This window comes from Jaculus jaculus, chromosome 1 (genome assembly GCF_020740685.1).
Source record: "Jaculus jaculus isolate mJacJac1 chromosome 1, mJacJac1.mat.Y.cur, whole genome shotgun sequence".
Classification (NCBI taxonomy): Eukaryota; Metazoa; Chordata; class Mammalia; order Rodentia; family Dipodidae; genus Jaculus; species Jaculus jaculus.
The window spans coordinates 224,371,584-224,397,610 of NC_059102.1; the positions used below are offsets into that span (position 1 = coordinate 224,371,584).

Sequence of the window (26,027 nt, forward strand, 5' to 3'; positions counted from 1 at the left end):
TTTATTTGAGAGCAACAGACAGGAAGAAAGAGGCAGAGAGAGAGAGAGAATGGGCACACCAGGGCCTCCAGCCACTGCAAACGAACTCCAGATGCTATGCTCCCTCATGCATCTGGCTAACGTGAATCCTGGGGAATCGAGCCTCGAACCGGGGTCATTAGGCTTCACAGGCAAGTGCTTAACCGCTAAGCCCTCTCTCCAGCCCTTTTAAAATATTTTTATAAATTAAAATTGACTTCAGCTGGGCGTGGTGGTGCACACCTTCAATCCCAGCACTTGGGAGGCAGAGGTAGGAGGGATTGCCATGAGTTCAAGGCCACCGTGAGACTACATAGTGAATTCCAGGCCAGCCTTGGCTAAAGCAAGAGCCTACCTCAAAAAACAAAACAAACAAAAAAACTGATTTCCAAAGCTGATTTATACATTATGTAGTTTTGAAAAAATGCAACCAACATCTCAACATTATTTTTTTATTTTTAATTTTTTTTGTTTGTTTTTTTGAGGTAGAATCTCTAGCTCAGGCTGACCTGAAATTCACTATGTAGTCTCAGAGTGACCTCGAATTTTCATCAATCCTCCTATCTCTGCCTCTGGGATTAAAGGCATGCACCCACCCGGCATCCCAGCATCTTCTAAAGAGTACAATGGTCACAACTTTAAGAACACATACAAATAATATCATAAATTAGCTCTTGTAATATATCCAATGGGAATTGTTGAATCAACATTCTTCCTTTCCATTGTTTTTTGTTGGTTGGTTGGCTTGTTATTGTTTTTCGAGGTAGAGTCTCACTCTTTAGTCCAGTCTGACCTGGAATTCACTATGTAGTCTCAAGATGGCCTCAGACTCAGTGATCATCTTACCTCTGCCTCTCGAGTGCTGGGATTAAAGGTGTGCATCACCACGCCTAGCTTCCATTGGGTTTTATTTTTGGTTTCATCTTTATCTTTTCTGCTGTCATCCTTCTCTGATTGATAAATAGGGTTCATTCTCAGGTCCATCTTGCTCAGATTCTGATTTAAGATTTAAGCTCACTTGTCACTTGTTTGCCTGTAAGAACACACAATTCCTAGTGGCTTGCAGTATCTTTCTGAAAATGAAATGTGCATGGATGAGCACACACATACACACCCATGCAGTTACTCACCTCCCTCTGTAAATACATTTATCCCCAAAGAAATGGCTCATCTTTCCTGAGACATTCCTAACAGATTGGTAAGCCTTTTAAAGGCACAAAGGTGAGGCAAGTGCAAGGTTGCCCATGTACACTAGGTGGCACAAGCATCTGGATTTGGATTGCAGCGGCTGAGGCCCTGGTGCACCAGTTCTCTTGCTTGTTCAAAAAAAAAAAAAAAAAACAAGTTTCAAGAAATTTAAACTGTGCAGCTGCTTGCTTATGCCACATACTCTTCTGTAACTTTTGCTTGCTTTCACCTACTATAGATGAAAAGTATAAAAAGTCCCACATGTCTAAGCCCAGGGCTGTTGCCATTACACAGATAGCTTGGTGTCAGCTAGCTAGCAGTTAGTACAGTAAGGAGCCAAGGCAGATTGATCCCCGCAGAAGTTCCAAACCTTGGGGTTCTAAGGTGACGGCCCACCTCCCACCAGGATTGAAGTTGTTCCCGTCTTGACTAGCTAGATCAGGATTATTAGTGGGATTCAATAGGGAAAATTGGGGCTGGAGAGATGGCTTAGTGGTTAAGGTGCTTGCCTGTGAAGCCTAAGGACCCATGTTCTACTTTCCAGATCTCACATAAACCAGACACGAAGGTGAGGCAAGTGCAAGGTTGCACATGCTCACTAGGTGGCACAAGCATCTGGAGTTCAATTTTAGTGGCTGAGGTCCTGTCATGCCAATTCTCTCCCTCCCCTCCATGCTCTTGCTCTCTTTCATTCATTCATTCATTCATACATGCATACATACATACATACATACATTTATTTATTTATTTATTTAAATTCTGCATGACTGAATGAATGTGAGGGTGCAAGTGATAGCTCCACAGCTGTGATGCTATGAAGTCCAAATGGGTCCTAGCCTGGGGTAATTTCAATTAAACAGGCACTCATCTCCCCATAAAAGGCACCTCTGACCAGGCGTGGGGTTTATATGTGTGGCCATAATGTTAAGACCCCTTAAGCTGCTGCGAGGTGACTGGCCAGGCAGGCATCTGACTGAGGGATTCTCCGAACTCTCTACCCTTCCCTGTACACACCCGAGGCACATATAAATTAAGATGGGTTCCTCCCAGTCAAAGCACCTGAGATTGTCCCAGATAATGTTAGAAAAATTTAAGGCAGGATATTCTGGAAATTATGGTATCAAATGAAACCATCAAAACTGAAGACCTGTGAAATCAATTTGATGTAGAATGACTACTTGAGGGCACCCTAGATGTGGCTGCTGTCTGTAGAATGAGAGTTTTCACTAGAAACCCCACCATCCTGATCAGTTTCTGTACATTGATTCATGGTATGTGCTGGCTTTGTGTCTACCTGACTGTCTCTGCTTCCATGCACCAAGGCCGCCATACTGGCCATACAAAACAACCAAACCAAAAGAGAAACCCTTGATTCATCAGACCCCTGAACAGGATGCCAAGCTCCTTCCATATATCCTGCCAGTAAACCCACTGGCCCCTGCAAAAATCAGAGGCGCCACTGCCTGCTATTTATCTGGCTCTGCCACAGGAAGAGAACTAAGATCTTCCACTGCTGTTAGCATCCCCTCCAGCTGAGAAATGGGGAAGATCCTTATTCTCAGGCTACCTGACAACTAAGGAGAAACTGGTACCCCTCTATCCATTGCAACAAATCCCAGGCCCATTTCTCCTCAGGAAAGACAGATTTATGGGATGGCCCAATGCAGTATACCTACCAGCCTTTCACCACTACAGACATCCTGAACTGATGTCACCATACTCTGCTGTATTCAGAGAAACCACAAACCATGATAGACCTCCTAACTACTATCATGCATAGCCACCAGCCCACTTGGGATGATTGCTGACAGCTGCTGTCCACCCTCTTCACCTCTGACAAGAGGTGGCACATTTACTAAGCTGCCCAAGTCTGGTTGATTACCCAGGCTCCCCAAAATGTCACAAATCCTGAATGATATGCAGATACTGCCCTTCCAAATGAACACCCTCACTGGGACCCCAATACCCAAGAAGTGATGGAATCCCCATCCAGATGAGAGAGGCAATCTTTTGTTTTTCGAGGTAGGGTCTCACGCTAGTCCAGGCTGACCTGGAATTCACTATGTAGTCTCAGGGTGGCCTGAAACTCAAGGCACTCCTCCTACCTCTGCCTCCCAAGTGCTGGGATTAAAGTCCTATGCCACCATGACCGGCTTGAGAGAGGCAATCTTAAAATGAACAGGTGCACAGGGAGCCACCAATATGACCAAAGTGAGTGAGGTGACTCAAAAGCCAGACAAGTCGCCAAGTCAATTCTATGAGAGACTTTGACACATCACTCCATTTGACTGTGAAGCACAGCAGCACAAATCCATGTTGAACACAGCCTTTATTAAGCAGTCAGCTTCAGATGTGCATCAGAAATTACAAAAGGAAGCCAGGCATGGGATGGCGCATGCCTTTAGTCCTAGCACTCAGGAAACAGAGGCAGGAGGAAGGATCTCCATGAGTTTGAGGCCACCCTGAGACTACAGAGGCAGGTCAGCCTGGGCTAAAGTAAGACCCTACCTTGAATGAAACAACAACAAAAAATTTATGAAAGCTAGAAGGCTTCACTGGGATGAATATCAATCAACTCATCAGTATTGCAGCCAAGGTGGTACCTAACTGAGGAAACAGCTTGTAGAGAAAAGGAAAAATACCTGGAGAAAAAGGCCAAAATCATGGCCGTGGCCCTCAGAGACTAAAGAGCCACTGGGAGACCAAGGCTACTACCTGCCATTAGAAAAAGAACACAGTTGATTGTAAGGAAAGAGGTCATTGGAAGAGTGAATGCCCTAAAAGAGAAAATGGGGCTGGAGAGATGGCTTAGTGGTTAAGACACTTGCCTGTAAAGTCTAAGGGCCCATGTTCAATAACAGTACCCACGTAAAGCCAGATGCACAAAGTGGCACATGTATCTGGAGTTTGTTTGCAGTGGCTACAGGCCCTGGAGACCTATTCTCCCCCCCCCCATAAATAAATAAATAATATTTTTTTAAGGAAGACGGAAAATAAAAGAACACAAGGTTGCAAAGGGACAAGACCTGCCACTATTGCAGCTTCCAAGAAGGCCTGCCCACCAAAGCTTGAAGACCCAGGATGGGAGACTGAATCTGACGGAGGATGACTGGGCTCAATCACAGTCGACCCACAAAAGCCCATGGTCAAAATAAACCTGGGGGGTGGCAAGCTCAGGACTTTATTTTAGGTACTGGCATGGCCATTAACACAATGATATCCGCCACTAGCCGACTCACCAAGGACTCTACCACAAGTTATCTGGGCCACAGGGACCACCAAAAAATACCAATTTTGTGAACCAAAAAATTGCTCAGTGGGAGGCCACTGAGTCCACCACCAGTTCCTATATGTGCCTGAAGGTTCAGGGCCCCTTTTAGGAAGATACTTGTTATCTAATTTAGGCACCACAATAACAATGGATCCAAGCCCCACCACCAACTCTGGTGCCCTGCCAGTGCTGCATTTAGAAGTCTGCCCTGAAGAAGAGCGGCAACTGTACTCTGAGGTCCTAGTGGGAAACATTCAAAACTCATGCCAACTTAGCTGGTATGTGGAGGCCACCCACCTGTAGTGGTGACCAGAGAGCAGGTGGCTCAGTATCAGGTTATGCTGAGAGAAAATTCCTGGTTTCAGATCGAGGCAGTTCAAACCCTGAATCCTACCACTTACCTTAAGTAAAGGGGAAGTCCTACCATTTTTGTAAGGAAGTGTTTTCTTCCCAACTTGATTTGAAGGATAAATCACTCCCTAATTCGGACTTAGAACTCTTCACTGGTGAGAGCCGGAGTTTACATCAGAGAGGGTACTGCATGGGGTATGTGGTAACTACTGCCAATGAGGTCCTCGAGGAGGGAGACTTCCCAATAATTGGTCTGCCCAAAAGGGCAGATTACATGCACTCACCAGAGCCCACCTTGCAGAAGGGAAGTGAACTATGATTTGTACTGATTCCAAGCATGCTTTTGCCACATTACACACCCATGGGATCATTTATAAGGAGAGAGGACTGTTAACCTCAGAAGGAAAAGAGATTAAAAACAGCAGCCACATCCTCCAGCTTCTGGAAGCAATCTGGGCCCCCAAGGCCATAGCAGTAGTTCATTGCCAAGCTCACAGCCAAAACTGAGATAAAGTGAGCCAAGGAAAACAGCTAGCAGACCAGACAGCCAGACAGGCAGCCCTTCTCGAGGAAGTGAGCCAAAGCACCCATCCTTTGAGACCCCAGAAGGTATGCTTTGCCCTCTCAGTCCTCCCTGGCTACCCCAAATACTGTCCAGAAGAGAAAGAGGAAGCATTAAAGGGAGGAGCAACTGAAAACTCAGAGGGATCACTGGTCACCCAAGATGGCAGAATAATAATCTCAGAACTGGCGACACCTGGCTTGGTCAAGCAGGTTACCCACCTGGAGAAAACAGCACTGCAGGCCCTGCTGCAGAGGTAACTGAAGGTCCCAAGGCTGACAACACTAGCTAAACAAGCTTGCAGAGCATGTCTGCAATGCACAGAGCATAATCCCAAACAAAAGTCTGAGTCCCGCTGCTGCCTCAGAAGCGGTGATCCTATTCTATTAAACATTTGGAAGAAGATTTCATGGACATTCAGCCTAGCAAGACGTACAGATACTTGCTGGTCATATGGTCTGTACTTTCTCAGGCTGGGTAGAACCTTCCCCACTCATACAGAGAGCCCAGGAGGTGTCCTGCACTCTGGCCAGAGAAATCATTCTATACTTCGGGGTACCAATGAGCCCCACTTTTGTCAGAAAAATTGTCCAGCAGATGTCTAAAGTGGTAGGACTAACTTGGGATCTACACACATGACACCACCCAAAGTCCTCAGGCAGAGTTGAAAGAAGGAACAGCACTCTGAAAACTGCCATGGACAAACACTGCCAAGAGACAGGCCTGGCATAGCCAGAGATCTTGCCGCTTGTGTTGTTCAGAGTGTGCTGCACACCGTGCAAATAAGGGTCCTCCCTGCTATTTTTTCTTTTTTAATTAATTAATTAATTTTATTAACAACTTCCATGATTATAAAAAATATCCCATGGTAATACCCTCCCTCCCCCCTACTTTCCCCTTTGAAACTTCATTCTCTCCATCTTAATCAGTCTCTCTTTTATTTTGATGTCATGATCTTTTCCTCCTCTTATGATGGTCTTGTGTAGGTAGTGTCAGGCACTGTGAGGTCATGGATATCTAGGCCATTTTGTGTCTGGGAGGAGCACATTGTAAGGAGACCTAATTTTCCACTGGCTCTTACATTCTTTCCACCACCTCTTCCACAATAGAGCAGGGCCAACACTCTGGATCCTTGCCTCCCCCCAACCAGCCAAACCCAGGAATCCGTGAGGGCAACACTAGTCCTCCAGGGTTCAACCCAGAGCGCCCCCCCCCCCCGGTAAAAATGCTTCAACTGGCAAACACCAGCCATGAGTTAATGAGGCAAGCAGACCCAGAGCTTGGGAAATATTGTTGGATCTGGTTGAGAGCTAGCTAGATGACCTACATTAGGGTAGGAATTACCAACTTAACACCGTTCAACATGACCCAAGACAATGTAGCCACCCAAGATGGTACCTGTGTGGCAGGACCCTCAGTACAGATTATGGTAGAAACAAACTGTCTAGGAGAAAAGGACAACTTCACCAGACTGCCTCCTAAGACTAGGGCCCCAGGCAGTATCTATTTTGCCTGTCAAGATGGTAACTACACCTGCTACGCATGGGGTGACTATACCCTAGTCTTCTTGACCCCTGATTTAGATATACTCCTAGGAGATGAGGTCTCCCAATACCTCTCTAGCCACTTCAGACAGAAGAAGAGCCCAGTCCTGTTCCCCATCCTCCTGGACATCGCCTTAACTGGGACAGTGGCCACTGGGGAGACTGACATAGCTCCATCAAGTACAACAGTCAACTATTTGATTAGATTAAAGAGGATCTCAGCCTCATCCAGCAAAGTATAGTTACCCTGCAAAACCAGGTAACTTTCCAGGCCTCAGTTGTGCTGCAGAACCACAGGAGTTAGATTGGATGAAGGCAGAAAAAAGGGGCATCTGTATTTTCATGGGAAAAGAATATTGTATTAATGCAAATAAGTCAGGAGTAATAAGAGAAGATGGAAACTCTTAGAAAGAATTAAGATGTGGGAGAGAGCTGGAATGTCTTATCGGCAGAGCACCTGGAGCTCCTGGGGTCCTTGGCTGCACCCCTAGCCAGGCCCTTGGTTGTGGTCCTTTTGGCTCTACTGTTTGGTCCCTGCTTGGTTAATATCTGACTCAGTTCATCAGGAATCAGATCGAAGCAGTAAGATTACAGGTCATCCACCAATATCAGAGGACCCCATTAGAAGAGTCATAAGGGATTATGAAAATGAAGAGGAGGGAATCTACTAGAAAATAGCTATATCAAAGAAATCTTGTACTGGGTTGTAAAGTCCCCAACAGGCCAGGAGTTCCCAACAGGGAATACAGATAAACTCGCACTAGCTTGCAAGCTTCCCACAGAAGAGACCAGGGAACTGAGAGATAAACCCCACTTACAGGCATATTATCTACAGGGAGAAACCAGGGAACAGAGATAAGCCCCCTCACCAGCCTGCAAGCTACTGATAGACTTGAGCTAACTGGAACAAAAGTTACAAGAAATTTATCAGGGTGTGGTGGTGCATACCTTTAATCCAAGCACTTGGGAGGCACAAGTAGGAGGATCGCCATGAGTTTGAGGCCACCCTGAGACTACATAGTGAATTCCAGGTCAGCCTGGGCTAGAGTGAAACCCTACCTCAAGAAACCAAAACAACAAAAAAAGAAAAAGGGGGCTGGAGAGATTTCTTAGAGGTTAAGGCGCTTGCCTGCGAAGCCTAAGAACTCATGTTCAAATCTCAGGTCCCCACATAAACCAGATGCACAGTGATGCCAGTGTGCAATGTCGCCCAAGCACACAAGGTGGCACATGTATCTGGAGTTCGTTTGCAGTGGCTGAAGGGCTTAGTGTGCCAATTCTCTCCCTCCCTCTCTCTCTCCCTCTCTCTCTTAAAAAAAGGGGGGGCTGGTTTGGTTTCCCACCAGGAATCGATGGTAAGACCCTATTGCTGAAGACTCCACATACTTGGGCTGCAAGGCCACTGAGAAATCCTGCTGTCACTGAGCTGATAACCTCCTCCATGTAGACCAGCTGACAGAAAGCTGGAAGAAGCCACTCTGCATGCAGTTCAATGGGAGAAAGAGAAATCACCAGTGAAGATATTCAACAGTGGACACTGCAATCCTTATATTTGGAGGAAATTTTCTTCTATGATTTTGTTGAAGATGCCTACTATGCCTTTGAAGTGAAATTCTTCCCCTTCTACTATGCCCTGAATTCTTATGTTTGATCTTTTCATAGTGTCCCGAATATCTTGAAATTCCCATTCATACTTTTCTATTAGTTTGTCTTTCTCTTTGTTGGACTGTATTAGATCTGCCACCTGGTCTTCTAGCTTAGATATTATGTCCTCTCCTTCATCCATTCTACTGGTGAGATTTTCTACAGAGTTTTTTTTTTTTATTTCATTAACTGTCTTCTTCATTGCTAGTAATTCTGACTGGTTTTTCTTTATTATTTCTATTTCCTTATTTATGTCTTGTATTGATCTCCTTGTTTCATTAAATTGGTTTCCTGTATCTTCTTTGATTCCTTTGAGTTGCTCTTTGACTTCATTGAGCATATTTACAATCATTCTTTTGAAATCTTTCTCAGGCATTTCCTCTAACTCATTCTCACTGGAGGTCATTTCTAATGCAATAATACTTTTTGGTGGATTTATATTGTCTTGATTTTTAGTGTTTCTTGTGTTATAATGTATATATTTTTGCATCTTGGATTAAGTTAATGCTTGGATTTTCTAGCTAGCTGGGTATTCTTAGCTGTATCAATTGATTGGATGTTGTTATATATCTTCAGGGTAGGAGCTTAAGGTGTTAGGTGTGGCTCTTAAGACCCTCAGAGTATCTACAAAGGTGTTCCTAAGGGCTGGGTTTGCCTACTATGGGAGTATTCAAGTAGGCTGAGTGGAACAAAATACAGACAGATTCTAAAACATAAGGGCTGGAGAGATGGCTTAGCGGTTAAGCGCTTGCCTGTGAAGCCTAAGGACCCCGGTTCGAGGCTCGGTTCCCCAGGTCCCACGTTAGCCAGATGCACAAGGGGGCAAACGCGTCTGGAGTTCATTTGCAGAGGCTAGAAGCCCTGGCGCGCCCATTCTCTCTCTCTCCCTCTATCTGTCTTTCTGTGTCTGTTGCTCTCAAATAAATAATTAAAAAATTTAAAATATAACTAAACAATGTACACATTCAATGAAAGACAGCACCGAGTATTTATGCAAGAGTAGGTATTATAACAACCAGATCCTCTATCACCAAAGAGGCTAAGATTTCTGGTCTGCTGAGGGATCCAAGTGAGCTTGTGTCCAAGTGGGACCCTTCCCTGGTGCAATCCCAGTTACCTTTTTGGATGAATTTGGTCTCAGTTATGCATCCCTCTTTGGTGTCCTGTGGGTTCAAGTAGGCTGGCTGGATCGCTGGACTGCTATTCTGTTTTCTGGAAGTGGGCACTGGCTTTTCCTGTGGGGCAAGCCAAGCCTCGCACCGCTGCTGCTGGAGCTGCCGCTGCTGAAGCTGCCATTGCTGGATCCGCTGTTGCTGGAGCTGCCGCTGCTGCTGCTGGAGTCACTGCTGCTGTGGCCACCACTGCTGGTGCTAGAGATGCCGCTGCTGCCGCTGCTGGATCTGTCACTGCTGGAGGTGCTGCTGCTGCTGCCAGAGCTGGTGCTACCAATGCCGGAGCTGGAGCCAGAGTCGCCACTCCTGGGCTCTTAGGCCTGCCTGTGTGGGCTCTGGATGCCCTGGATCTCTCCTACTTCTTTGCTGCCATTTTAATTTCTTATACACTTCACTTTTTAGTAAGTGTGTATTTTGCTGGGTATTCTTTGGCTTTTTCTCCACTAGGCTGCTTTGGCATGGTTCCTAAGCCATGGCCGCAAGCCTTATATTTGGACAGCCAGGCCAAATGAGCCAATGGGTGCAATAGTGGCATGTCTATAATAGGGGAAACCAACTGCCCTCTAATTGGATTGGAGGCCTGCTTCTTGAGAGGGAATACATCCCTGATACTAAAAAGTTAAAACAGGGGTAGTCATGAGCCCTAGGAGTGTAATGTCTGCTGCTGTCTGGCTAAATGTATATACTATGCTCAGCAAACTGCCCAGTAAGCACTTCTCTTAATGTTCATACCTATATATTAATAGTACTCTCATTTTTGGTAGAGAATCTTCTCTTTTTAGATGGCAGTGACCTTCGGATGACTCAAAAGGCAATGGTGCTGGAAAGAAGTGATCAGAGTGCTCAGCACTGCAATATCTCTCTCACACCTTCCGAGGCTCAGGGTTGTCAGGAACTGTAACTATTCCTTGACCTCTTGTATTGAGACTTTAGACAGAGAGGCATTGTCGTACAGCCTTGGGGAAGTTGACTTTTGACACAGAGGCATTTTCGAGGAAGTATTTTCTGTATATAAGCTTGTGTCTGCCTGAATAAACTTAAGCCTTGATCAGAACTTGTCTTGGCTCCATTCCTTGTGTTTTTGTCTTAGATCCATTTCCACTCCCTCCTTCAGGGTCTGTTCGACTGTCATACTGCAGGTCGGCACACTGGGTCCATTGCAGAAGAAGTGTTGGAAAGAATGTAAGAGCCAAAGGAAGGGTAGGACTCCTTACAACGTGCTCCCCCCAGACACAAAATGGCCTGCATATCCATGACCTCACAGTGCCTGACACTACCTACACAAGACCATCAAAATAGGAGGAAAAGATCATGACACCAAAATAAAAGAGAGACTGATTGAGATGGGGAGGGGATATGATGGAGAATGGAGTTTCAAAGGGGAAAGTGGGGGAGGGAGGGCATTACCATGGGGTATTGTTTATAATCATGGAAGTTGTTAATAATAATAATAATAATAATAGTAATTATTATTATTATTATTATTATAAAGGGCTGGAGAGATTGCTTAGTGGTTAAGGTGCTTGCCTGTGAAGACTAAGGACTCATGTTTGATCTCTCTCCAGATCCTGGGCAAGCCACATAGATACACAACGGTGATGCAAGTGCAAGGTCTCACATGCACGCTAGGTGGTGCAAGCTTCTGGAGTTGGATTGCAGAGGCTGCCAATTCTCTTTCTCTCACTCTTCTCTAAAAAAAGAAAGAAAAAGAAAGACAGACAGACAGAAAGAAAGAAAGATAGATAGATAGATGAATAGTTACAAGAAATTTAAATTGTGCAGCTGCTTGCTCACCACATGCGATTCTGTAACTTTTGCTTGTTTTCACTCACTGTAAATGAAAGATAAAAAAGTCCCTCATGCCTAAGCCCTGGGCTGGCACCATTACAGCGATATCTGGATGTCAGCCCACTGGTGTGAATAAATCTTCTGCTCCTCTGTCCGAATGGGATTCCTGCAACAGTTAAAGTTTGCAAAGCCTGATGATTCAGGTTCAATTCCCTGGTACCCATGTAAAGCCAGTTACACAAAGTGGCTCATGTGTTTCATCAGAAGCATCAAGAGGACTCTGGTAGATGCACCCATATTCTAGCTTTCTCTCCTCACAAATAATTTTGTTGTTGTTTTTTGAGGTAGGGTCTCCCTCTAACCCAGGCTGACCTGGAATTCTCTATGTAGTCTCAGGGTGGCTTTGAATTCATGGTGATCTTCCTGCCTCTGCCTCCAAATGCTAGGATTAAAGGTGTGTGCCACCACGTCCAGCTACAAATTATTTTTTGTTGTTGTTTTTCAAGATAGGGTCTCCCGCTAGCCCAGGCTGACCTGGAATTCACTGTGTAGTCTCAGGGTGGCCTCGAGTTGCATATATGTAGCCAAGGATGATCTTGACTCTCTACTTCTTCAACAGCCTAAAGGCAGAGAGGACAGGTGTGTGCTATCATATCCAGTGGTCAGTTGTCTTTAACAGAAACCTCTTGAATAGATCCATGTAAAGAAAAGAGCCATTTAGTGTAAATGGACGGGGCAAGCACAGTAAAACTGACAGCATGAGAGATAATAAACAGATAGCTTTCAAGATGGATGGAGGGACTTTATGAAAAAGAAAGGGTATCACTATAAGTTGGAAAAGGAAATGGATTCTTCACTACACCTGACAGCCCATCTAGAAACCCAGTGAGAAGGGAGTGTGACTAGGAGGTGGAGCTCCACCTAGAACCCCAAGAAAGCGAGGGGAATGGCAGGGAGGTAGAGAGCCCTGCCTAGAATCCAAAAAGGGAGTGGCGGGGAGATGGAGCCCCAGTCAGAATCCCAATGAGGAGGGGCGTGGCTGGGAGGTGGAGCCCCGCCTAGAATCCCAGTGAGGAGGGGCGTGGCCAGGAGGTGGAGCCCCGCCCAGAATCCCAGTGAGGAGGGGCGTGGCTGGGTGGTGGAGCCCCGCCTAGAATCCCAGTGAGGAGGGGCGTGGCTGGGAGGTGGAGCCCCGCCTAGAATCCCAGTGAGGAGGGGCGTGGCTGGGAGGTGGAGCCCCGCCTAGAATCCCAGTGAGGAGGGGCGTGGCTGGAGGTGGAGCCCCGCCTAGAATCCCAGTGAGGAGGGGTGTGGCTGGAGGTGGAGCCCCGCCTAGAATCCCAGTGAGGAGGGGTGTGGCTGGAGGTGGAGCCCCGCCTAGAATCCCAGTGAGGAGGGGCGTGGCTGGGAGGTGGAGCCCCGCCCAGAATCCCAGTGAGGAGGGGCGTGGCTGGGTGGTGGAGCCCCGCCTAGAATCCCAGTGAGGAGGGGCGTGACTGGATGTGGAGCCCCGCCTAGAATCCCAGTGAGGAGGGGTGTGGCTGGAGGTGGAGCCCCGCCTAGAATCCCAGTGAGGAGGGGTGTGGCTGGAGGTGGAGCCCCGCCTAGAATCCCAGTGAGGAGGGGTGTGGCTGGAGGTGGAGCCCCGCCTAGAATCCCAGTGAGGAGGGGCGTGGCTGGGAGGTGGAGCCCCGCCTAGAATCCCAGTGAGGAGGGGTGTGGCTGGAGGTGGAGCCCCGCCTAGAATCCCAGTGAGGAGGGGCGTGGCTGGGAGGTGGAGCCCCGCCTAGAATCCCAGTGAGGAGGGGTGTGTCTGGGAGGTGGAGCCCCGCCTAGAATCCCAGTGAGGAGGGGTGTGGCTGGAGGTGGAGCCCCGCCTAGAATCCCAGTGAGGAGGGGCGTGGCTGGGAGGTGGAGCCCCGCCTAGAATCCCAGTGAGGAGGGGCGTGGCTGGAGGTGGAGCCCCGCCTAGAATCCCAGTGAGGAGGGGTGTGGCTGGGAGGTGGAGCCCCGCCTAGGATCCCAGTGAGGAGGACCTGGCTGGTGGAGAGTCCTGAGGTTTCTAGCTCTGAGGAAGATGATGGGCAGGCAAGGAAGTAGTCTGGCTTCTCTCTCTCCTGTCCCTTTCTTCTGTAGCTGTAGAATCCCGCCTAGAATCCAGTGACGAGGGGGCATGACCGTTTAGCAACCACCTAGCATGTGAAGTCATTAAGTTGCCATATCTGAGAGGACAAAAAAAAGCCTCAAGATTTTAATTGTGTCAAATTCATGTCCAAGGCAGAGGTAAGCGCCTTACGTTAGAGTGCGCAGATGTGGTGTGAAAGGAATGGGGTTGCTTTTTCCATAAACCTCAAACTGCCTTCTTTTAGTTGTGTAGGTCTGGGTGTCACTTTGCTGGCAGTGCTGGCCGTCTGCTCTCCCCACTCTCTTTCATCCTCACTAGACTTGCGATGTTGGCATTATGTCTACACACTGGGCCAGATGGACTTTCAACAGTGGCATAGCTGATCGGACATTGGCAAGATGCCTCAGGCCCTTTTGCCCCCGGAGTTGGTGATGGTGACTCCATCCTTTTCTGCTTGATGTATGGGGCTGTGGGATCTATTGGGGGTGTGCTTTCTTGGCTGCATTCACCAGGACAAGTGGTTCACCCCAACCCTGGGGCCTCAGGGACCTACCAGGGCTTGGGAATCCCCAGATGCTGCAGGTTTTGATATGACTCCTTCATCTTAAAAGATGGATCTGAGCGGGGCATGGTGCTGCAGGCCTTTACTCCCAGCACTTGGGAAGCAGAGGTAGGAGGATTGCTGTGAGTTCAAGGCCACCCGGGACTACACAGTAAATTTCAGGTCTGCCAGGGCAAGAGGGAGTACCCTACCACGAAAAACAAACAAAAGATGGGCATGGAGGGTGGGGTGCTTTTGTAGCCTGTCTGTTCTGTCTCACTCCTTCAAATTCTCCATACCAATCCATTAGATTAAGGAGAGATTAAGTTTGGTGGCTCATGTCAGAGATCCCAGCAGAGGCACAGACTGGAGTGTTGCTATGTGTTTATGGTACCCAGGACTATTAAAGCCAGACTCTAGTTTTAAAAAATTATATATATAAATTTAGTGCTGGGAGGGTGGCTCAGCAGTGAAAGGCACTTGCTTGCAAAGCCTGACGACCCAGGTTTGGTTCCCCAGGATCCACATGAAGCCAGATCCAGGCCAGCCTGAAAGTACATAGTGAATCCCAGGTGAGCTTGGGCTAGAGTGACACACTACCTTGAAAACCAACCAACCAAAAAGGCCAGTTCGATGAAGCAGCACAATGTGTCTCAAGTTGTGTGTGTGTGTGTGTGTGTGTGTGTGTGTGTGTGTGTGTGTTTTAAAGGTAGGGTCTCATTCTAGCTCAGGCTGACCTGGAATTCATTATCATTATGTAGTCTCAAGGAGACCTCGAACTCACAGCGATCCTCCTACCTCTGCTTCCCGAGTGCTGGGATTAAAGGCATGTGCCAGGCTGGAGAGATGGCTTAGCGGTTAAGCGCTTGCCTGTGAAGCCTAAGGACCCCGGTTCGAGGCTCGGTTCCCCAGGACCCACGTTAGCCAGATGCACAAGGGGGTATACGCGTCTGGAGTTCGTTTGCAGAGGCTGAAAGCCCTGGCGCACCCATTCTCTCTCTCTCCCTCTATCTGTCTTTCTCTCTATGTCGCTCTCAAATAAATAAAAAAAAAATGAACAAAAAAAAATTAAAAAAAAAAGGCATGTGCCACCACTCCCAGGTACCCTTTTTCTTTTTTTAAAAAAAGCTTATTTTTACTTATTAGAGAGAAAGAGAATGAGAGCACTAGGGCCTCCAGCCACTTAAAAAGAACTCCAATGCATGTCTGGCTTATGTGGGTACTGGGGGATTGAACCTGGGTCCTTAGGCTTCGCAGACAAGTGCCTTAACCGCCAAGCCATCTCTCCAGCCTCCCTTTTCTTTTTCAAGTATAACCTGGAGCTGGAGAGGGCTTCTGAAGCCTAAGGATCCAGGTTCGGTTCCCTACTACCCGTGTAAGCCAGGCACGTGCATCTGGAGTTTATTTGCAGTGGCTGGCATGCCCATTCTCCCTCTTTCTGAGTCTCTCTCTCAAGTCAATAAATAATTACTTTTTTTTTTTTTAAAGTCTAACCTGTTGTTTCATTAAAGCTGACTCCTTGGAAGATTCACTTAATTCAACCACAGACAACTTCATCTTTTCTAGGTTTTGTTGGAGGCAGCATCTCATTCCATAGTCTAGGCTGGCCTCAAACTTGGAGACACAGGCTGGGGTTGTACTCGCCTATCAAGCACAAGGCCCCACATTCTGGTTTTCAGCACTGCATAAAGAAGGCATGGTGGCACACACCTGCCATCCCTGGACTACATGAGACCCTATCTCAACAAAACTACTTTGTAGCCATCCTACTGCCTCAGCCTCCTCAGTGCTAAGATCCCAGGTATCATCTACCACACCCAGATCAGATGTAGCTGGAGTTGTAACTGCCAGGAGCACTCTTCAATCACTCTGACATGTATTCCCCACATCCTAGAAAGAGAAGTGTCCAATGGAGGGCTAGAAAGATGGCTTAGCAGTTAAGACATTTGCCTGCAAAGCCTGAGAATCCAAATTCGAATCCCCAGGACCCACATAAACCAAACGCACAAGGAACATGCATCTGGAGTTCATTTGCAGTGGCTGGAGGTCCTGGCACACCCATTCTCTATCTGCCTCTTTGTCTCTTTCTCTCAAATAAAAATGTCCCACAGAGCTTCTGACCCTAGCCTGTCTAGCTTCAGGACTATTCGTGACATCCTTGGCTTCCGCTTGAGATAAACTAGATACAGTCCACCTGGATGAAGTCACTGTTCTTTTTTGCTTGTGGGTGCATGTGTGTGTAGAAGCCAGAGATTGGTGTCAGGTGTCTTCCTCATTCACTCTCCACCTTGTCTTTGAGACTGGGTCCCACTGAACATGGAGCTCACAGATTCAGCTAGACTAGACAAGCCCCAGGGTTCTGTCTCCATGTCTCCAGCACTGGGATTACAGGCACATGCCAATACACCCAGCTTTTGCCTGGATTCTAGGGATTGAACTCAGTCCTCATGCTTGGGAGGTGCATACTTTACCCACGGAGCCATCCATCTCCCAGCCCCAGATACTGTCTTGGCCTCACTACTGCAGGATCCAGTGGCTGTGGTACCCATCTTAGTTTGGTCCTACCCAGGACCTGGCTTATGCCACTATGCCCCAATAAATTTATGCTGTGTTAGTCCTAGCCAGTTTTCTCTTCCTTGGTCATGTGGCCCCCTGGGGCTAGATCTGCAAGGTCATCACTGGGTTTTTCTGGAACATTCACATTAGCAGGGAGGATAAGTGGGAGGCTGCATGGGGACAAAGACTGCCTGGCTCCTGGAGGTGTCAGAGGCTCTGCACATTTATTTCTTAAATCCAACCAGGATATACCATCTCTATGCGCAGTGACTGTGAGGTCCCTTGGGGACACTTACTGCTGTCCCCACTCTTCATGGGGCTGAGTCCTTGAGGACAAGGGATGGTGGAGGTGGTGTCTAAGTGTCACCCTCGCTGGCTTAGGTGACCAAAATGATCAACTGGGGGGACTGCTGGAGATGATGGGGCCATCATGATAATACTGTCCCAATGTCCCCAGCAAAGCAAGGTCTCAGCTGTCATTAGCAAATGCAGTGGAGACACATCTAGAAGTAGTCACCAGAATGTACCCAAGGGGTGAAGCCACCCTGAGAAAACAGGGTCACTACCAGAAGCTGAGCCCTAGGGGACACTTAAAGGTCTTACCAGGGACAAGTGGCTGGCCAGCAAGCCACTAAGTGCAGTCAGAGGCCTGACCAGACACTTCTGGGTGGGGCAGACAGTGGTGACATCCAAGTGGTCACTCAGTTCTGGAAGCTTCCTGGCCATGAGAGGGAGAAGGTAAGGCCAGGTAGATTCCTGGGGATGAGACCCAGCAGAGTGATGGTCCAGGCTCCAGTGGACTCTCGCTAGGTGTGGTGGCATCCCAGCATGCACAGGCAAGAAGGCTGCATGCTTGAGGCCAGTCTGGGTCCACAGTGAGACACTGTCTCAAAAATTAGAAAAAAAATGCCGGGCATGGTGGTGCACACCTTTAATCTCAGCACTCGGGAGGCAGAGGTAGGAGGATTGCTGTGAGTTCAAGGCCACCCTGAGACTACAGAGTGAGTTCCAGGTCAGCCTGGGCTACAGTGAGACCCTACCTTGAAAAAAAAAAAAAAGAAAAGAAAAAGAAAGAAATGCAAAGGTTATTTCCAGTTGACCTGGGAGATCTGTAAGGTGTTCCTGCCAATCTCCCTCCAGTCACAAGGTGCGCCACCCAGCCCACGGACTCCAGCAGGAGGATGGCTGCCAGCTGCTTGGGCAGGTTCTTAAGGCACAGTGGGGGGGGGGTGGTGAGGGAAGGAATCAGAAGCTACAGTCTGGGTCACAACTGGATAGCAGTGACCCCAGGACACTGGTCTCTGCACAGGATGCAGCTGCCAGGAAGTGTTTGCTGGGCTCCTGGCAGGGGGAAGAGAGGGAGGAGGAGGAACAGGGATGGGTGTGGAGGGTGGAGACATGGCAGGCAGAGGGACATGACAACAAGATGGGCATAGGTGCCTTCCAGGTTCCAGTTTTGCAGTTCATGTACAGCCCAGCAGGTGGCTGGTGAGAACAGCCTGAGGTGACCCAGTCCATCAGAGTGAGAAGGCACCTGTGCAGATACGGCTGTAGACGCCCTCGTCCAGGGGTAGGTAGTGACCCTGCTTCACATCCAGGAAGAAGAGCCTGTCGGAGGTCTGGCGGGGGTCAAAGCCCTCACGCTGCAGTCGTGTTTTCTGGATCTTAAAGGTGCCTGTAGAGGAGGGAAGAGGACTGCTGTGCCTCGGAAACCCCACTCCCCATCTTCCACCAGTGCCCTGGGTCCCTGCACAGGCTTCCCTGGCTGGGATCACTCTCCTCGTTGTTTCCCGTTTCCCACTTTCCTGTCATTTCGATCCTGGCTTATGCTCAAAATCCCATCACTGGGAGAAACTTTCTTCTGCTATACCAGCCCTGTATGCCACATGCTGGATCAAAGTCCGGTAACCTCTGTTCCACTGAACAAGTCTGGCCCCCACTTGCATTTGTTAATAAAGTTTTACTGGAACACATCCATGTCCATTCCTTTACACACTGTCAGAGGTGGTGTCAATGGTGGAGCATAGTAGCTGTAGACACCATATGGCCACAAATCTGAAACTGTCTTTTTTTTCCCCCCAAGGATAGAGGCAAAGGAGGGGGGAAGTAGAGAGAGAGAGAGAGAGAGAGGGAGAGAGAGAGAGAGACAGAGACAGAGAGAGAGAGAGAGAGAGAGGGAGGGAGGGAGGGAGGGAGGGAGGGAGGGAGGGAGGGAGGGAGAATGGGCGCACCAAGGCCTCTAGTCACTGCAAGCATACTCCAGATGCATGCGCCACTTAGTGCACCTGGCTTATGTGGGAATGGAACCTCAGTCCTTAGGCTTTGCAGGCAAGTGCCTTAATTGCCAAGCCATCTATATCTCCAGCCCACCACTGTCCTTTTTTTTTTTTTTTTTTTGAGTCAGGATCTAAATTTCTAGCCCCTGCTGCCCTAGCCCTCATTAGTGCTGGGAGTACAGGTGTGCACTGCCACATCCAGCTGAAACAATATGTTGTCCATGAACAGCAAGTACACCTCAGGGCAGGGCTGCTGCTCAGGGGGTAGAGCGCTTGCTTGCTCAGCATGCATGAAGCCCTGGGCTCTGTCCCCAGCACCACATAAACCGGGTGTGGTGATGCATGCCTGTCATTACAGCACTGGGAAGGTAGAAGCAGGAGGATTAGGAGTTCAGTCATTCTCGGCTACACAGTGAGTTCAAGGGGCAGCTTGGACTATGTGAGGACCTGTCAAAAACTGAACAAAACAGTCAATTTTAAAAGCACAAACCATGTCTAAATAAAAAATGATGGATGATGGGGCTAGAGAAATTTCTCAGTTGCTGGGCATGGTGGCGCATGCCTTTAATCCCAGCACTTGGGAGGCAGAGGTAGGAGGATCACTGTGAGTTCAAGGCCACCCTGGGACTCCATAGTGAATTCCAGGTCAGCCTGGGCTGGAGTGAGACCCTACCTCGAAAAAAAAAAAAAAAGAAGAGAAATTTCTCAGTGGTCAGAGGCATTTGCTTGCAAAGCCTGACAACCTGGTTCAAGTCCCAAGTACCCATGTAAAGTCAGATGCACAGTGGTACATGCATATGAAGTTTGTTTGCAGAGACAAAAGGCCTTGGGGTACCTATTCATTCCCTCTCAAATAAACAAATAAACACTTAAAAAAATATGTTGCTGTCAAAATTACAGCTTCAGCCAAGTATACTGCATGCAATCCCAGCCATGGAAAGTTCAAGGACAGCTACAAAGGGAGACCCTGTCTCAAGTGGCAGAATGCTTGAAAGCCAAGTTCCCAGATTCCACCCGAGCAGCACTGAAGATGCGATGACAACACAAGCATGGGTGAGAGAGTCCACAGTTTACGAAGGAAGAGACGGGGGGGGGGGGGGCTCCAGAGTAGGCAGGTACTTCCTTGGACTAGGTAGAAAAGAACAGCTCTTAAGTGAGGGGTCTTGGGATGATCCTCACCACACTCAACCCAGCTCACTCCACCGGCATCAGTCACGGGATTCAGCGTGTCTCACCCAGTCAGATCTCTCCTAAGCAGGCACCCTACCCAGGTGTGGGTAGATTCCTCCTGAGTCCAGGCCAGCAGGCTGGAACACCTGGCACAGGTATATCCAGGTGTGCTGAGTGCAAACTCTAAAAACTAAAACCCACTAAAAACATATGGGCTCTCTCCTTCTCCTAAATTGTTATAGCAACACACTACTAAGATCCTTTTATTACTGTCTTTACTTTTTAAAAAATATAATTTTATTTACTTATTTTAAAGTTTTTTTTTAAATTGTTTTAATTCTTATTTATTTGAGAGTGACACAGAGAGAGGGAGAAAGAGACAGATAGAGAGAATGGGTACACCAGGGCCTCCAGCCACTGAAAATGAACTCCAGATGCGTGCAGCCCCTTGTGCATCTGGCTAACGTGGGTCCTGGGGAATTGAGCCTTGAACCGGGGTCCTCAGGCTTCACAGGCAAGCGTTTAGCCACTAAGCCATCTCTCCAGCCCAATTTTTATTTATTTAAGAGAGAGAGGCAGATAGAGAATGGACACGCCAGGGTCTTTAGCCACTGCAAACAAATTCCAGATGCTTGTGTCACCTTGTGCAACTGGCTTATGTGGGTACTGGAAAATCGAACCTGGCAAGTGCCTTAACTGCTAAGCCATCTCTCTAGCCTCGGTGTTTACTTTTAATCTTTTTCTTATGATTTATTTTTATTTATTAGAGACAAAGAAAGAATGAGAATGGCATGCCTCTAGTCACTGCAATCGAACTCCAGACACATGCACCACCATGAGCATCTGGTTTACATGGGACCTGGAGAATCAAACCTGGGTCCTTAGGCTTTTCAGGTGAGTGCCTTAACCACTAAGCCATCTCTCCAGCTCTTGGGTCTTTTTTTAAAAAATATTTTATTTTTATTTATTCATCTGAGAGAAAGAGGCAGAGAGAAAGATAAAGAGAAAATGAATTAATGCATGGGCACACCAGGGTCTCTAGCTCCAGCTACTGAAAAAGAACTCCAGATACATGTGCCATCTTGTGCATCTACCTTACAATGGTCCTGGGGAATCGAACCTTGGTCCTTTGGCTTTGCAGGCTAGCACCTTAACCACTAAGCCATCTCTCCATACCTTTACTTTTAATCTTTTTGGAAGTGCACACTTAAAAAAATTTTTTTTTGGTTCATTTTTATTTATTTGGTTTATATTTATTTATTTATTATTTGAGAGTGACAGAAAGAGAGAGAGACTGAGAGAGAATGGGCATGCCAGAGCTTTCAGCCACTGCAGACGAACTCCAGACTTAGGCGCCCCCTTGTGCAACTGGCTAACATGGGTCCTGGGGAACCGAGCCTCGAACCAGGGTCCTTAGGCTTCACAGGCAAGTGCTTAACCCCTAAGCCATCTCTCCAGCCCCAAGAAAAGTGAACACTTTTTAAAATCCCTTTTCATGTTTTTTTAAGAAATGGTTTACAAGGTCTCCTGGACCATGTAGTGTACCTCTCTTTTCCCCACTTCCCCTTCCACACATCCCTGTGATATCTAAATAAAATGTGGTGGTTTAAAATCATTTTCTCTAGTCTGGAATTTCCAGTTCTTTGGTTAATTTGAAGATATGAACTCAGAGCTTAGGGTTCCAATAAGCACCCCGGAGCCCCAAATTTATCTGTTACAAGACCAGGCTATGTGTGACACCCCTTCACCTTCTCAGGAGGCAGAAGAGTGCAAAGTGGAGTCCAGTGCCTGACAGCTCAGGATGCTGGTGTATGGGGGTGAGTCCATCATACAAGAGACCCTGCAAAGCCCACAGTGCTGGCTGGGAACCCTCAGGTCACAGTCAGCTACAGGGTCCCAAATGAGGACAAGGAAATACATGGTTCCCGAAGCAGCAGACAGATGGCTGGACAGAGGCAAGGCCATACCTGTGGTGTCCACATGGGGCAGGAGACGCAGAAAGATGGGCCGAGCATAGGGTGCCAGCACCTTCTGCAGCTCCTGGTACATGGAGTTGGGGTCCAGCTTGCTGTGGGGGTCCACAATGGCTGCCATGCCTGCTTTCCCCTCCACCCCTGGAAACAGAAACTCGGTTGAGAACCCCCACAGCAGCAGGTAACCCTGGCCTTTAACCTGTGGTCTTCCCCAGCTGGGACATGTGCCCTAGCAGATTTTTTTTTTTTTTCTTTTCGAGTCTCACTCTAGCCCAGGCTGACCTGATGTCACTCTGTCGTCCCAGGCTGAACTCAAACTCATGGCAATTTTCCTATCTGCCTCCCAAGTGGTGGGATAAAAGGTGTGTGTCGCCAAGCACAGCTCCAAGCAGAGATTTTATAAGAGTCTGGCTTCAGTGCTCCCACTCCCGAAAGGGCTACCACTGAGATCCCATTTTGTGGATGACAAAATCGAGGCCCAATGTCAGCTAAGTTGACTCCCAATCCAGAGCTTCCACCTAAGTCTGCCATGTACAACTGTCTTGGTTGTGCATTTCCCAAGGGCACCCATCTCCAGCTCCCTACTAGATTGCCTCCATTGGAATTTCTGCACCTCAGAGCCCCAGCTTGCCTGGCACAGCCACTCCATACACAGCCACGTCCGTCTGGCCGAGAAGGCGGCTCAGCACACCCTCCACCTCGGTGGTGGAGACATTCTCCCCTCGCCAGCGGAAGGTGTCCCCGCTACGGTCGCGGAAGTACATGTAGCCCAGCTCGTCCATCACCAACACATCACCTAGGAGATAACAACGGGTGGAACATGGCCCCCCACTGACAAGCGAACCCCCCCCCCAGCCTGGGTGGGTATGCACCTGAGAGGTAGGCACTGTCGCCCTTGCGGAAGACGCTGTGTGCAATCTTCTTGTCGGTGGCAGTGTCGCTGACATAGCCGTCAAAGCGCCTCAGTGGATCCTGCTGGTTGATCTGGCCCACGAGGAGGCCGGGCTCCCCTGCAGGAGGTGACGCTCAGGCTGAGCTGGGTTGGGCAGAGGTGGGGACCCCAGCCCCAGGGACCGGCGGGCGGGCGCCCTGCTCACCCGGCTGGCACGGGATGCAGAGGCCTTGCGCGTCCCGCAGCGGCTCCATCGTGTCCTCGTTGACCTTCACCAGGCGGATGGGGTACACGTGCGTGAGGATGCGGCTGTTGAAGCCGCAGGAGCCCACCTGGGTGGAGCGCGGGAGGCGGTGAGGGCGCCGCCGTGACCTGCAACCTTCCCGCTGGTCACAGCAGCATTTCCCCAGCGGGCCGGGCAGCCCGGACACCTGCAGCAGTCAGTTACTCCCCTTTCAGGGGTGGGAGGGCTTTTGGAAGGGGGCGGACGTGATACCCTAGTTGTCACTCATAGCCCGTTTGCCCAGAGTAGCAGGGGAGCTTCCAGGCGGTCCGTGACTGGGGCGCGATCCACTTCCAAACACGGGGACACCAAAGCTCAAGGGCTTCAGGGGTGTGAGTGTCCTTCAGGAGCGCCGCCCCTCATCCCAGCCGCAGGACCTGAGACAGGGAGCTGCGGCGGGGGAGGGGAACGAACCCACCCTGCCGGGCGCCCAGGGAGAGCTGCGTGCTGGCCGTGAGCCCACCTTGCCGTCCATGTTGGCGATGCTGCAGTTGCACTCGGTGGCTCCGTAGAACTCGCCGATCTGGCGCACGCCGAAGCGCTGCGTGAACTCCTCCCAGATGGCCGGCCGCAGCCCGTTACCCACGGCCAGGCGCACGCGGTGTCGCCGCTCGGCGTCGCGCACAGGCTGCTTCAGCAGGTAGCGGCAGATCTCGCCGATGTACTGCACCACCTGCGGGAGGACCCCGACCGGCTCCGAGCAGAGCGGGGGAGGGGCCACGCAAGGTGGGCGTGGCCTCGGGGAGGCCGAACTCAGGGGGAGGAGCTTCCCGTGAGGACCACTGAGGCGGGACTTTGACGGGATGGGTGGGCCTGACGGGTGAGGGCGGGGCTCTGATTAAAGATGGGCAGGGACCGGATGAGCGAGCTGCTTCACACCCAGAGACCCTCCCACAAAGCTCCGTGGGCGCGGGGATCTTCACGTCGGATGGCTGACAGCGCTGAGCTTAGCCCGTAAGATCCACCGTTACCATACAGGGGGGCGCTGCGCCCAGACTGTCCTATGTGGCACCCCTACGTGGAATTTCGCGGGACATCCGTGGCCCTCGGGCCCCAGGACGGAGCCCAGGTCTCCAAGGGGCTTGCTTGTCTCCAGCGCTCCCTGCAGGGAGTCTCCTTCCCTTCCCCGACTTCCGAGGTCACCTCACTGGTGCTCTGGAATTCATGCTGTCTTATCTCCTTCCCAGTTTCTTTCTTTCCTTTGGTTTTTAGGGATAATTCTCATCTTGGGGCTGGCTTCAGAATGACTACACTCCCCATTTTACAGATGGAGCAACTGAGAGTTAGGGATAGTAACGATCAAGGTCAAGGCCACATTTTGCCCCTCTCCATCTTGCCTTCTGTGACTTTGCACGGCTGAGCTTTTCCCCAGCACTGTTGGCCCCAGGTGCACCCGTCTGCCCTCTCAGGTCTCCTGAAATGTTACAGCCGCCCCAGGAGCTCTCAGGTGGCCCTGGCTGAGTTCCCAAGCAGGTGTTCACTAAGTATCCCAGGAATAGAACATCGTGTTCCAGAAAGAGGACACAGTGCCACCCAGGACCACCAGCAGTGGCCCAGTCTGTGGCCTTCTCCTGAAGACCACCAGCGACTCAGTGTGTACAGCGGGCCACTGTGATGGCTGATGTGATGGATTCAGAAAGGGCACATATCCAGGGTGCTGAGCAATGACAACCAGCACCGTGAGTGGTCTCAAGCAGCTAAATCTGACCTTGAACTCCTCATCCTCCTGCCTCCACCTCCAGACTGTTGGGATTACAATCAAGCACCACCATGCTCCTTTTTGATTTTGAAATATTTTGATTGGGCTGGCCTCCAGCCTGTAATACTCCTGCCCCAACCCTCCAAGTAGCTACACTCAGGGGCCCACCACCAACCAACCCAACCATCCCTCCATCCATATATATAGAGACACAGAATTGGTGCACCAGGGCCTCAGCTACTGCAATCCAACACCAGATGCTTGTGCTACCTAGTGTTCATGTGCAACTTTACACTTGCATCACCCGTGTGCATCTGGCTTACATGGGATCTGGAGAGAAATTGAACATGAGTCCTTAGGCTTCAAGTGCCTTAACTGTTAAGTCATCTCTCCAGCCCAAATTTTGGTCTTTTTGAGACAGAATCTCACTGAAACCCAAGTTGGAACTCATAATATAGCTCAGTCAATCTGCCTTGGCCTCCTAAGTGCTGGGGTTACAGGCATGTGCCTTCACACCAACAAACCAGAAGGCTGGAAAGAGAGCAGCTCTTTCCCTCCTGGGGAGGCTGGGGACACTCCAGGAAGAAAAGGTGAGGAAGCTGCTCACTGAAAGAAGCCAAGAGGAAGGTTGAAAAAAATCAGTATGGAAGACCTTCCTGGACCGAATGGTGTCTGAGCTGTCATGACATAGCCTCTGCATTTCTGAAAACTAAAATAAATAAATAAATAAATAAATAATCCCTTGTTCAGGCTGAAGAGGTTGCTCAGTGGTTAAAGATGCTTGATTGCAAAGTCTAATGGCTCAGGTTTGATTCCCAGTGTTCACATAAAGCCAGATGCACAAAGTAGTGCATGCTTCTGGAGTTGGTTTGCAGTGGCAGAAGGCCCTAGTGCACCCATTTTCTCCCTCTCTCAAATATTTTTTAAAATCATTTTTTCAGGACTGGAGAGATGACTTAATGGTTAAGGCACTT

At 49.1% G+C, this 26,027-nt stretch overlaps 1 protein-coding gene across 3 annotated transcripts in view; it reads right to left on the bottom strand.

Moving 5' to 3' along the window:
- Window positions 1-17,835: 17,835 nt before the first annotated feature.
- Window positions 17,836-26,027, bottom strand: part of Slc27a1 (solute carrier family 27 member 1) — a 29,269-nt gene continuing 21,077 nt past the window's right edge. For all 3 annotated transcript variants that reach the window (XM_045141509.1, XM_045141508.1, XM_004666036.3), the window contains exons 8-13: window positions 23,818-24,027; window positions 23,277-23,403; window positions 23,052-23,189; window positions 22,811-22,975; window positions 22,174-22,320; window positions 17,836-18,435 (exon numbers count right to left, since the gene is read on the bottom strand). In XM_045141509.1, coding sequence (XP_044997444.1) covers window positions 18,278-18,435; window positions 22,174-22,320; window positions 22,811-22,975; window positions 23,052-23,189; window positions 23,277-23,403; window positions 23,818-24,027 — 945 coding nt within the window. In that variant the 3' untranslated portion in view covers window positions 17,836-18,277. The remainder of the gene's footprint in view (window positions 18,436-22,173; window positions 22,321-22,810; window positions 22,976-23,051; window positions 23,190-23,276; window positions 23,404-23,817; window positions 24,028-26,027) is intronic.